This window comes from Pleuronectes platessa, chromosome 8 (genome assembly GCF_947347685.1).
Source record: "Pleuronectes platessa chromosome 8, fPlePla1.1, whole genome shotgun sequence".
Taxonomy (NCBI): domain Eukaryota; kingdom Metazoa; phylum Chordata; class Actinopteri; order Pleuronectiformes; family Pleuronectidae; genus Pleuronectes; species Pleuronectes platessa.
In genome coordinates, this window is record NC_070633.1 from 11,726,961 (window position 1) to 11,741,335 (window position 14,375).

The 14,375-nt window shown below is 43.2% G+C and overlaps 1 protein-coding gene across 2 annotated transcripts in view; it reads right to left on the reverse strand.

The window, feature by feature from the left end:
- The window catches only part of gria1a (glutamate receptor, ionotropic, AMPA 1a), a 69,184-nt gene extending 56,918 nt beyond the window's left edge, over window positions 1–12,266 (reverse strand). For both annotated transcript variants that reach the window (XM_053429515.1, XM_053429516.1), the window contains exons 1-2: window positions 12,179–12,266; window positions 11,903–12,037 (exon numbers count right to left, since the gene is read on the reverse strand). In XM_053429515.1, coding sequence (XP_053285490.1) covers window positions 11,903–12,037; window positions 12,179–12,266 — 223 coding nt within the window. The remainder of the gene's footprint in view (window positions 1–11,902; window positions 12,038–12,178) is intronic.
- Window positions 12,267–14,375: the final 2,109 nt, after the last annotated feature.

Below are 14,375 nucleotides of genomic sequence, written 5' to 3' on the forward strand. Positions count from 1 at the left end.
GACATTTTTATTCACTCATTATATACTCACCACTATGCCGATTTTAGCCTAAAAACATTGCGTAAATTATGCAGTTTTGAGTCAAATTTGAACATCTGGGCCTAAGGGACACTTGGATGACACCACAGGAGCAGTATGGAGGGGTGTTGTGTTTCTTTCTGTTGTTTCTTTACGTTTAAAGAAGTTGTCCCCGGCTACTTCAATTGCATTGGCTTTGGCTGCCACACTGTTTACCCCTGAAACTCCAAAAGTGTTTTGTGGACTCAAACACTTCACAAGAGAGAAGATAATGAGTGAATTGTTATCTTTAGGTGAACTATCCCTTTAGCAAAAGAGCAGTAAGATGTTAAATCCAGCCGATCTGCTCTCCATAACACTGAAAAATAATCAAGAGTAAAACAACCACTTTCATACACTGAGCCTCAGTGCTTATCAAGTCAATCCACTGTCCCCTTTACAACACAAGACCACAGCTTCCACACTGATGCCACACAAATCTGTCAAATGTGTTTTCTCTCTGAGTGTCTGAATGAAAAACATTCTATATTTTTTAATTAAGTTTTAATTAATCATTTATTTTTCTTACTATATAAATATAAGAGTCCATTTACCATTTCATCGTCTGTTGTCAAAAAGTCTTACAGTGTGAGAGGATTTCAACATAAAACCCACTTGTCGGTTTCCATCCAAACCTGTGTGGGTGATTAAAACAATTGTTGCAGTCATGGGCTGAGGGTTAAGCATCAGCTCATGAACAAGAACATCCCAAGAACATCTGACCAGGAACTGTTGCACGCCACCCCCCTTCTGACCCCTTTAGCTGGCATTAAAAACCTTGTTACAAATCATACTCACAAAGCCGTGTATCACTTGCATGTTTAGTTTAAGACGAGAGGGATGACAGGAGCAGCGCCGCCGCTGTCACATCAGGCAGTAATATACAGCACCTCCGTAAGGGGAGGGGTCACTCAATCAGCCGCAGCGCACTTTGAGGGGAGAAATACACATCTGACACCAGACACTGCAGACACACACAATCATCCTCCACTCAGCCACCCATAGCTAATAACTGTCAGATGATGTGTGTAATAAAAACAGAGAGCATGTTGTGGCCCCACTGGTGCCATCCATCTTCCGGAGGGCTAATCAGCTATGTTAATGAGAGGACCAGAAGAAGAAGTTGATGCCTGACTCTCGCGCACACACCCTCCCCCCGACAACCCACTGGAGAAAAAAAAGTCTCGCTGATTTTGACAAGAGCGAGTCTCACACACAGCTTGTGCTTGTGAAGATTCCCTCAGGTGACGGGTGGGGGAGGCCTTCGCTGTGAGCCCTCCAACACAGCATGACTCACACAGTGCAATCAATCTCCTGTGCCAAGGACGGGGGGGGCGGGGGCCCGGGGGACCGAAACGCAGCACCTACGTGGATCTGCATGAGTGTCTCCACACATGACCGGGTAGGAGGACTCTTTATACTGAGAGAGTTTTTTTTTTTACAGGGATCTGCCACAACTACTTGAAATTATCCAACCAACCCGCTCAGTGATATCAGGTCAGCATACAGTAAAGAGGTTATTTTAACCCTATGGATTCTATAAGAAATACAAAACAGGCTTTTAGAAGTCAGTGGGCTTCGCCTCACTGGGTTCCCATCTCTCTGGAGGACCCATATGCCCCGTGGAGTGCTGCGCTCCAGAGAGGTGCACTCGCTGTTCCCCAGCACAAACAGCTTTAGCTCCTCGAGCTCCAGGGAGATTTAGAGCCTGTGGAAGAGCAATAAAACTGTGTTTATGTCACTGCTGCTACCAGTGTGTGTTGCAAATAAAACAGAGAGACAATAATAGAGAAAGTGGAGGAAAAGACCGATAAAAAAGTAAGAGTTGAGGCAAAAGATGGAAAAGTGATAACAAATGAAAAAACAGAGGAAGGAGGCCGACAGTGAAGACACTAAACTCTTAAGCTTTGCACCGCTGGGAACAGCAGTGATCGGAGCACATGACCGGCCAAACAGTTCCTAGATTAATGTTGGAGAGCGACAGATACTCATGAGAGATTACATTAGCTGAAACGGGGGGGTAATGGAAGGTTAATAGGGATGAGCCAAAAAAGCAAGCGTGTCTTGAAAATGGAGAAGAGGGCAGACAGAAGGCGAGGCTGTTTGCCGGAGAGAGGAAGAAACAGAGGCATTAGTGTCAGTGAGAGGAGATGATAGGGAGACTGCTGAGAACAAAGGGAACAGATGCCAGCCTAGCAGTGGGAAACAGGGCCACACGGTGAAATCTAGATTTCTCCTATTTCCTCTAAGTAATAAAACAATGGCACTGCATCGCCTCATTAAATGGGTAATCGAGGGTGGGAGAGTGCTCCCCTCGGCCCAGAACATCTCTCTTGCTCCCTCGTCCTGTGTCTCACTCTCTAACCCTCCCATGCCAGGCCATTGTCTCCCCCCCCTTGCTTTTTCCTCGCCGCGCTTCCAATCTGGTTTGCCGCGGAGCGTGCTGAATAAATGCTTACCTGGGCAGAGGGTCAGACACCTAGCCCAGACCAGCTCCTTCCAGGGGGCATGGAAACTTCAATTATCTCCTTAACAATCATCCCTTCCCAATTATCTCCCCTTCTGCGTGTCAGCGTGGACAGGTGCAGAGGGACGGTCCCGCTCGCTCACTTTCATTTCTCTGACAGGGGAAGTGATGGAGGTTGATATGCGGAGCAAGAAGAGGCGGACGCACAGCCTGCATGCCAATTCATTAGGCCCCACTGTAGAAATTAACAACTGTCTTCAACAAATTCCAGCCAAGCCGCTGGGAAATAAAGTATTCTTAATGGACTGGAGGAGTCAATCCAAAAAGGCTATTAAGAGAAAGAGGAATATGACCATCAAAATTACAAAGAGCCCAATGATGTCCTTACATACAATTTTTGTATAAATAAAAGAGTCCAAAACTCAATTACTCAATTTAAAATGGTAAAGCAGAAAATCGTCTCATTTGAGGAGCCGGAACCTGCAAAACTTCCATCTTCTTAAAAAAACAACAACACTACAGGTGAAATCTATTTGAAGCAGTATATTAATATACTTTCATGGATCATCCCTGAAAATAAAAATAATAAATTGACCATCAGCTCTTAATAGCAGCTTTTAATTTGAACTTGGCAAATGTGATTTAAATGGTGATCCGGCCCAATACTTTTTCTTTGGTCTTTCTACGCACATATTGTTGTACATACAACACGTACAAAAGCAGCATCACTAGCAGTTACATCGAAATCAAATCCAATACCTGCATTAGTACAATAACTTCAGCTAATTTAGAGCTTTGGATAAAAGCGTCGGCCAAATGACATGAAAAGAATACAGAATATATGTAATACCAAAAGTGGTGTATTTGATGTGACAACGAGGTTAGCACTTAAACTAACCCACTAACGAATAGCACTTACACGCAAATTTGCGTGTTTGTCTTTTGCCGTCTTTTTCATTTTCACTTGCCTCGTCTCCGACTCTGCTGCTGGCCTGTTGTCATGGCGAGGCTTTTAGTACTGCGAGCCTCTGAGCATCTGTGCGGCTGCGTGCACAACAACAGCAGTCTTTGTTGTCACTGTAAAAGCAACTGCACTATGTCACACTGTTTAATATGCTTGTAGGCTGTGTCCCTCATTAAAGTACACGAAGCTCCTGAGATGTTCTGTATGACAAAAGAGGGACTCCGCTTCTGTCTTCGCCGCGAAAAACATGACAGCTGCCATCATCCGGCGCTCGTGCCTTCCCCCCCCCCACTCGCAGCACGAAGCCTGGTCCTCATCCCCAAACACATTGTTTTCTAATTGCCTGCCCCACACGTCTCAACTCAGACCTCCAGAGATGACAGATTTGGTTTAAATACTTTGTGAGCTTTTATGAATACAGAGATGGATTCAGAGCAGATTTGGAAAAAACTGCAACTACACAAGTGCGTGTGTGATAAAGGTTTTGTCTCCACTACTGCAGATATTATTTTAAATGGATACTTGCACCTCTATTTTAAAAACATATCTCAGTCCAGATGAGAAAACGGCTCGAACAAGCATGTCAGGCCAGTAGGTGGCGATAAAGTCGACATCAAATAGCATAGAAGAACAGTGTTAGCGTGCTCAGTGAGTTTAGAATGGCTTTGGGCCTATAAGTGAATTTTCCATTCCTTTTCTCCATTCAGAAAATACTTATCAGAAGAGTTTTAGGCCTGGAATGAAGGCAAGCAGCTACGAGAGGAATCGGGCCCATAAAATATTTGATTCAGAACCAAAAAATATTAGAAATTGGGAAAAGGGGCAAAGTTACAAGACCGTGTACGTAATTAATATAAGAGTGAAGAACCTGCACATCCTATAAACTATTGCAAATGATCCCTTCCAGTGCAATTCTTCTTTAAGGATGAAGATTAAACATTGTTGCAGTGAATTTTACCACCTTGGATTTTCTTTTACTCCTCTTTGAATAACTGCAGCATGTTAGAAATGGAAATCGTGGTTTTTCTATGCTAAATAATAGAAGTATTATGGCTGATTATTAAAATATCTATTCAGAAAATAATGAGATTTTTTACTTCTGGAACCACGCTGTTAAGCCCTGTAGTTGCTCGTTATTTTTTCCTCATAGACTCGCAAGGCAGACGCCTGTGAAGGTCTGCAATGAGGTGTAGTAAAGCTAAATTTAGCTGTAACTAGACTTAGCAGTTCTAACCAAACGTAGAGAAACAGGTAAATAGCCGCCATTGTTTGTGCCGAATGCCCATTAGACAAAGCAACTGTGGGCATGTGCAAAGTAAACTGCCTTGTCACTGTTTCCCAAATGCTCCATTTTACTTGCTCATACAAATACACAGAAATTGAGTTCAAAGAAAATATTTGAAATAGTGACGGGAGGCTCAAACGTAGAGGCAAAACTTAGTTTCACAAAATATTGATTTCTCAAACATCAGGTGGTGGATGGCTACGGGGTTACACTGAAGTGCGTCCTTGAGAATAAGCCCATCAGAGGGTGAGGAGATTACATGACAGGTTGCCTATTTTCTCCTTCCATGTCTTTCTTTTGTCTCTTGTGTTGACCTTGCTCCGTGTGAATGTGTCCCCTCTGCCTTTCTTTTGCAACACACAGAGTCAATCGCCACACTCAGTCACCTTGCTGCTGGGGGAGCGGCTCCGGCTGATCTGCATTGATTGCTCTGGGCCATTCTCTATCACTGGCACAGGGAAGAAAATAAAAAAATCCAGCGCTCTCGCTCATTCATCAAACCAGCACCTGCCAGACAGTAGCCCAAGAGAACCGCCGCGAGTTTCTTCTCTTTCTTTTTTCTCTATCTTACACCAGGCTCTTTGTTTTCTCCTTGACAAATAACTGTCATGTCCCAACCAGTCAGGAGGGAGTGGTGATCTGCTATCCGGCCGCCTTTTTCAATAACACGCTGAACACACAGTAATCCCTCTGAACACGCATTGTGGAAGCCAGTCACAGAGGTGCAGCCGGGGTGACACAGCGGCTACACAATAAAATACAACACCCCAGAGCATCACTGACACCCGCCACCGGGTCTTGATATCGGAGCTTAACCACCTCCGCCTCCCGTCATCACCACCCCCTTCCCCTTCCTCTAAACACCTGAACCCTGACAGAGACATTACTTTCCGGGGTGTTGCTGGGGTTGAGAGTGGAGCAAAAGAGGTGTATATAAAGAAAGAGATAAACAAACAGGCAGAGAGACATTTTTTTTGGGGGGGGGGCTCTCCAGGAAGGTCCTACAGTGAGCTGAAAACTTTGAAGCATTACTCAATCCTCCATTTTCCTCCTGCCGGATTATTATTACATATTTATGCCTATAAGTGAATAGAGTGATCGCTTGGGATGCGGTGCATTGAATAATACATAAAATGCATCTGCTCCAGCTCTGTCTCATGTTACTGCTGTGTGTGTGTGTAATGGTGTGACCACTGAATCTCATGAAGCCATTTTCTGAGCCTTCATACATTTAGTCGTGTGTAGTGACGGCATGATGCTGAGCTGATGAGGGAAGGCGGGGTTCCAGAGTACAGACGCAGAAACAACAGATTTGTCATGCACGTTAAATGAACCGGGGCTTTTTGTTGGACATGAAAATGTTTTTGATAACGTTGCACTCATTAAAGTAATTGCTGAGCTGTGGGAACATGACAGCACAGGGTTGACATTGAGGTAGCGTCCGAAGCATTTCCTGGATTTGAAAACAGTGGTTGCAAACCTGAGGGTGAAGACCAAAGAGGGGATAGGAAAATAGAATAATACACACTTATATACAGAATGTATTTATTTATGACAATACACTGATACTCAAAGCTTTTTATATGTTAATTACAGTTTTTTTTAAATAAGGAAAGAACTGCCATGTTTGGCTGATAAGGTAATTAAAGACTGTCATAAAGAAGCAGTGATGATTCACATTAGAACACATCCATTACATTACATGTCATTTAGCTAACGCTTTTGTCCAAAGCGACTTACATTTTTAGTACACTCAACATTTCTGAGGAGCCATTTTAGGGGTTCAGTATCTTGCCAAGGACACTTAGGCATGCAGAGGGGAAAGAGTGGGATTCTAACCAGCAACCTTCTTGTTGCAGAACACCCGCTCTATCCCCTAGGCCACGCTCTCCCCACATTCATCGTTTTGTGAGGGGTCATAAGCCAAAAAGTCTGGGAACCATCAGCCTAAACTAATTCATTTGGTGCCAAACTGAAAGTGAAGACACCTGATTGATCCACCATGAAGTCGGGTTACAACTTCTGCATTTTTCTCCATTTTCTCTTTAAAATATACCTTTGGTTAACCTGGTGAAGTGTTTAAAACCGGCCTGACCGCAGTGTCACTTGAACTATCAGAGTTCTCTTGAGGTGGAACACAGCAACCCCAAATCTCAATAACAATCTTCATGACTATAATGTTATTACTGAATAAAACTACGATGCCAAGAAGTGGAGCAGCTACATCTGCCAAGGTTTAGCAATCTCACACGTCTCTCAGACTTTGATTATTATCTGAATCAGCAACAAAATGTACAAACTCACAGATCTCTACAACATAATTGTCACAGTTTTTACCAAAACCTGCACGAGGGGTCTTAGCCTATGACCTATCCCTGCACAGAATTTGGTGTTTATTGGTTCAGTATTTATTGTTTTGCCTAATCAAGTAAACAAACAAACACACAGAGGAAAACATAAACTCTTATGTTTATAGCTGTAATAAGTTGTAAAAACCGAAAGTAATATTTCCATGTTGAGTTACACCGCTCTCTGAAACAATTCACTACTCTGCCTCTCAGTCACCATGGAAGCTGCTGTTAGTGAAAGATTCAAAGATGTATAGGACTTGGTACATGGTAAAGATGTTCAGTTACAGATACCAGCATCTCAAATGCCATGTCTGTACATGAATCTGTGCACCACCTAGATAAAACTGCAATTCTCTTTTCCCAGAGATCTTCTTTACTGCTCCAAAATAGCAGTTGTGTTATACGGCCATTAGCAAGTACTGTTTTTTGAGCAGTGAAGAAGCGATTGGCAGTTGTGTAGCGTTAGCCACAACTAGATAAAATGTCAGTAATTTGGCACCTCTTCAGGCTGGAAAGTCCCACAAGTTGTAAAAACAGAGGTTTGCATCAGCCACGACTTCAGTTTCCAACAAAATTTACGACGTAATTGTTGTAACCGCGATTCATTTATTTACGTTATTTTTCAGTTATGACTGTCAAACTAGATGAGTAGTTAAATAACATTCCTTTTCTATATGTGTTGGTTTTTCAAAGGGTTTAACCTGAGTTAGACCAAACGACAGTGAAAGAAATCATCACTTACATACAGAGTTATTAACATAAAGCTGTTCAAATATTATGAGAGGCCAATAACTCTAGTGACAACTGTCTTTGTACACAACAGTGAGTTATCAGAAAATCAGTGTCTCAGTGCTCAATATTTTCTAATTATCCATCTGTTGTATCAAATCCTGATCCAAACGTGGATCACTTTTCTGTTCTCAAGAAAATTCTGGTTGAAGCCTTTCAATTTGATCTGAAAATGTATGAAAACATCCAATACCTTATAAATATATATATTGTTTGACATGTTATTTTTGGGGAATGCCATTGGCTCCATTGATGTTACAACATGGAATCCAACAATGCAGGATTTGATTTAAGATCAACGTTGGACCACCCCTGGACTTGACCCCTTCCTGTACACTCCCTCTGTGACATAGACCAACATACGTCCCAACATCCCGAAATAATTCATATCTGTCCTCCAGGCCTGCAGAGAGGTAGGCGTCCTCCCCCTCCCACCACCCCCAACCCCCGCCCTCCTCTCATCTGTGCTGTATTGATCGGCTTGGGCAGGCCTCCATGCGGTGCTCAGTTCATTGATCATGGCTGCCTCATAGATCCTCCACCAGTCCTGTTTAACTGACCCTCAGAGACCCGAGGAAATACTGCAGCCTGCATCACGCTGACAGCACAAATCGTCTTTTCCATGAACACTAATTAGTCTCAATGAAAGGTTTATTATCACAATGGCTGAACTGGACACAAAATCAAATAAGTGAGTTAGTGACTCGAAACAAAAAGTTAAACTTCAATCCGACGTCAAATTCCCAAGTGAAAGTCAGAAGTTAAATTATGTTGCTAGGTTGTGTTTCCAGGTGCAATATCCTGCCCAGAGAAGAGCCACAGTTTAGACTTAATCTCATCACACATGTGTAGGATATCAAAGAGAGAAGAAGATATTGTAGGCGGGAGCCTGCAGGGGATTTGACACAACGCTAGCGATTCACTGACGTCCTTATTATAAACCAAGTCAATAGCAGATTATGGTAATGTGATATCTAACTGAGGGGAACAGTGACTAATATCCTCCATGTACACACAGCAGCCCTGACGGTTATTTTTAACCAGTGGAAACGTAGAATGAGCCAGTCCACAAAGTGCTTTCTCTGAAGATGTGACAAAACAGGCACATATATAGAAAAAAAAAGAGGCATCATCCGTTAAAAATATCACGTTATGACTTGGTTTGTGTACGTTGAGAGGAATAAAAGAAGACAGAAATGCAAATGATTTCCTCTACCCTGTCTCACAGTATGCCGGCAGCGTTGCCATCGTCATCACAGCCCCGTTGACTCCAAATGCGGGAAGTAAAAGGAATCACTTCACCATTAACTATTTAGTGATTTTTCTTTTTTTTTTTAAATATTTTCCTCTTTGTGTCTTCTTTCATCTTGCCCTACTCACCCTAACCTCCCCACCCTCAGTCCTTATACTCCTACTCCTTAGGCAGGTGCCAGTAAGTGTGTGAGCATGTATGTGTTACGTGTGTGTGTGTCTGTGTGTGTGTGTGTGTGTGTGTTGGAAGGACTTGCTTCTGAGAGGAAGTGGCTAGTCATAAGAGCCAGCTGATGAGTATCACCCTCATCCGGAGCTCCATTCATCCCTGTGCACAAGGGGCCATTCACCCCCCCGCTTTTTTCACACTGGCGTACCCCGAGGGGCACACTCACGCGCACTTACAGAGGTGAACTGTCACTCACTAAAGACATCCTACTTAGATGCAGATACAAACACACACACACACACACACACACACACACACACACACACACAAATCACTCCTCCATATAGGCTTACTAAATACAAAAAAAGCCAAGAAGGAGGAAGCCAAGGCAGCTTTTCTCGTCTGACTCATTATAAACAAGCCCTGGAGCCTTCACAAATACGTCTCTATAGGCTTTACGACTAAATACTCTTTCGGAACAAGTGACACATGGCGGAATGAGGTGTCATCTTCTTCTACACCGTGAATCCTTCTGACACACTAGTACCAGAGCGATGGCAGCGACTGGATCTAGTAAAACCTCAATACCGTCGGTAATACTTGGTCAAATCATCCGTTTTCAGGCAGCAACCTGAACTCCGTCTGTTCGGGATAATGGCTTTTTGTAGATATTTAGTGTAAACATGTTTTCACATTTCCCCCCTGATATTTGAACAGAGTTTTTAACTGGTAACACCAATCAAATCAATCTTAAGAAAAATAGCAATGAACAGAAGGTCAGCCATCGCATCCATAATGTTCTTTAACAGCCCACTGTTCGTACTGCTGTCTCTCCACTAGTTGCACAGTGTGACTAAGACATTAATGCCCCCACCTCCATGCAACCCCCCACTGTGGTCTTACATTTGGTCCACTGGCGGCGTCCCTGGAAAACGCTCGACAGCAGCTGGACCCTCGCGTGTACATCATATTCCCTTCTGAGCGGAGGACCATCTCATTAATGAGGGTATCTCGGGTGTGTTTACATTTCATTACACCGCTCCTGCCTGGCTCTTCGCCTAAATAGCTGAGGGGGGTGGTGAGTATAGATGTCCACGTTTATAAATAATTTACAAAGCTCCTATGTTCCTAAAGTAGTCTCTCTGTAGAATAATGCACACTACAAAGCCAAATCTGGACAGGATGGAGCTCATTAAGCCTGGTTTTATGAACAAGTAGGGAGATGGTGGTACATAATAGAAAAGTGCAGGGAAATCAGTGACAGATGAGAGTAAATTTCCTTCTAGTGATGGTGTTCAACCTTCGGTGGCAACTGAGTACCACATTACATTAAACCTCGGAGGCAAAATGTCATTACGCTGGTACGCTATGTCTCAAAAAAACTGCGTCGTATTTTTCCCATTTCTTTGTTTAATCCCTGAGCTACGAATTAAATCAGTGACTGTATGGGAGCCAGTTTTTGAATTCAAGGCAGGTTTGAAAAGGGAAAACACTACAATTGGCGGCTGAGGGAAGTAACCAAATGCCCGTCACTGACGCAATGTCACACATTATGGGAGACAGACAGACAGGAAGGCCTCGCTCTCAGAGGGTAAATTTCCAGTGTGAGTGGAGCCACGGTTATGCTCACAGGACAGGAGGATGGAACGGGGCAGAACACACGCCTGGACAACCTCGGGGGCATCCAAATATCGTCAGGGATAAGTGCAGGGTAAGGTGGCGGGAACAAGTTCCACTATCATCTAAAGCTCAGAGTGATCGTGTGGCTGGCATAATGGCACACATTATCACCCACAGCAGAAGGGGTCACCACAGCTCAGACCAGTGACTAAGAGTAATGATTATCTTAAAACTTCTTCGCTGACCATAAACCCTACATCCCACTGGTACCATGCTTACCTCCTGACTTGGATTATTACTAACTCAAACATACTGGGAGGATAACCCTGCGAGTCCTGAAAGTTTATAGATACAATGTGCGTGCATGTGCGCGTGCCCCTGCAAAGATGATCATTGTGGGAGGGTTTAATAGCGCGTGTTCTTGCAGAAAAAGATTAATCGGATTGTGAACCGTGACTAATTAGAAATGCATTTAGAGTCGTTTCCTCCTTCTTTGCCTGGTGCCTGGTGAGAGCGCCCTGCTCCTGCGCTCTGCCTCTTTTGTTTTCAAAGACGCACTGTGGATCAGTGGCAGCATTGTTTAAAAAAAAAATTTTTACAATTCTTACAGATGTTTAAAAAAAAAAAAAAAAGATGTTACATGACTGTCTGACGATGCTGCGGAGGCTAGATCTTCATCCCTCTGCCCGGAGCGCAAAACAGAACGAAGCAATCACGCAGAGAAAAATAAGTCCCACGCAACAGTTATTAAACCAACACAATAAAACACGCACGTCTTTGCACTCGCAGGGCTTTGATGTCTATGTGCGATTATACCTGAAGAGGATTACACTCGTGGAGTTGCAAGCGCTCCGAAACAAGTCGACCCACAAAGACTGAGATCAGGGAGAGACACAGGCTGAAGAATAAGACAGACCAAATCACGCGTTTCCAGTGAGAGGACACTTACAGGCATATGTCATGGAGAAGCTATTCCCCATCCTGACCATGTCCACCTGCGGCACCAGTTTGGGGATGTCCTGGTGGTGCGAGAGGGCGAAGCGGAACACCTCATATTCGTGCGATTCGATGGGGAACAATCCTCCTGTTGAGCAGCAGAGGACAAGTCAGGAGAAGAAGGAAAAATAACACGCACATTGCAAACAAGACAAAGACGAGGTAGAGGAGAAGTAGAGGGTTCTGATGCGGAGACAATGGGGATGCGCTGCGTGTGCGTAATTCTCACCTATATTGATGTTACTTGGGAAACTTGAGCTTGAACCCAAGCACACCCCCAGTAAACTGGTGTAGAGGATGGTGAGGCTTCGCTGCATATTTCCGTTTGCATTGGCGAAGGGGAGAAGAGCCGAAATCCGAGCATAGGGTTGACCGCTTATGTGTGTGAGAGTGTGAAGTTAAATCCTCCGGGCTGCCTCCGATCGCTGCGTTTACACCGACATCGATTCAACGCGCCGAGACAATTATGGCGATGGCGAGTGAGAGGAGGCAGCTTTCTCTCTCTCTCTCTCTCTCTCTCTCTCTCTCTCTTTCTCTCTCTCTCTCTCTGATTCTCTCTCTCTCTCTCTCTGATGCTCTCTCTCTCTCTCTGATGCTCTCTTGTCCTTGCTGTTCTATGAGACGGAGACTTCAGCAGGAGCTGCGCTGCAAAAAATTCGCCCTTCTCCCTCTCGACAAGCTGTTGAGTCTCGATGTTCAGATCAGTCCCCGATGCTGCGAAATGGTCTCACTTGCTTTGTTGCACCGGGGAGTCTTTATTAAAGGAATGCCTGTTGAAGCGAGAGTGCGCGCAACAGGGCTGCACTCATAAAGGAAATTGCATGTTTGGATAAATGAGAATTATTGCAGGATATAAAATAAATAAAATGTGTTATCTCATCCAGTAGTCGATGGTTTGTTCGCATCTGAAAGATAAAGACATTTGCCCTCTGGATATTTGAATGAATGACTCGCGGGGCTGGATATTTTTTGCAGTGTGCACCTTCAGCGCGCACCCGCAGGTCCCTCACAAGTCGCACGGGATTTCACGGTTGCCCATTCATTTTTCCCAGCACTGCAGACACTATCCATGTTACTATGTGTCCAGCACATATCTATAATGTCTACTGTGATTTTAAACATATTTTTGGAATTGTATTGTATTTAACAATGTCTGCAATATTTTAAATATCTTGTGTACTTTGATACACAATCAAATACACAAATATAACTTTATAATAATAAGGAAGATACATACATGCAGTTTGTGGGTATATGCATATATACATAATCAGCTAATTTTATTCCACGTTATTTCATATGTGTACAATATATTCTGTATTACAACAGTGACTTTTCCCTTAGTGGGACAAATAAAGAGCAACATTACCTTATACAGCTCCTCATCTTATATATGCCTAATGTATAAAAGAAGCTAACTATGCACATAAGTGATTTGAAGTTGATAACATGTTGAGTTATGGCAAACCAGCTAAAAATGTCACGTTAAATTATTTGCCCTTAAAATACAGAAGAGTAATGGTCATTAGAATGTACACATCACTGTTGTGCTTAATTTTTTAATAAGATCAATTCAATTTGTAACTTTTAGAAAAATGAAGACTTATATTGCCTTCATATTATTTCCATCAACATGGAACTTAGAGATGTGTATGGGTTAGGGTTAGGGTTAGGGTTAGTTTGAAACATTATTTCACTGAGTGAAGTTGTTGTACACTAATATAATGTTTAGTGTCGAGAGAAAAAAGACAAAGCAGTGTGCAGTGCAAAGACCGAATATAATCTTCTTGTCGGTTTTGCCTTTGCCTGTAATACAGGATTATGAAACCAACACAATAATGCATGAGTGGCTGGATGGAAACATCTCTCGGTATTACTGTGCTTTGTTTGCCACCTGAGAAATCTGCTCTCATTATGGGAGCTGAAAGCACAAGGCAATTTGAATTATATGAAAAAAACAAAACACAATTTAAGAAGGTTGAAAAGGGAGAAAGCAAAGTCTGGAAAATGGGCTTATTATTGCCAAGATTAATTTCTTAAACTGGTGTAGTTTAATATGAAATATGAGAATCGTGTATGTGGAAGAAGACTTTAGTGTTTACATGCTCACCCCCCCCCCCGCCTCACACGAGGCAGGACTGGCGAGCAGCTGATAAGGTGGGTTATGATTTAAACCACGTATTTACTGACAGCTAAAGCCAATTATTTCCTGAAGAGAAAGGTACATGCCCCCCCCCCCCCCCCCCCCCGCTATTGTACACAGTGCAAAATTAACCCAAACTGGAGATATTCACAACAGATTGATAGCGAACCACAACACGGAGTGACGCCCCAGTGCTTGTTTAGAGAATGAAAGGGTAAATCCTGCCTTTGACACAATTAGGATTAGGAATGAGCTCATTTATCAGACCAAGGCAGTGTACTTT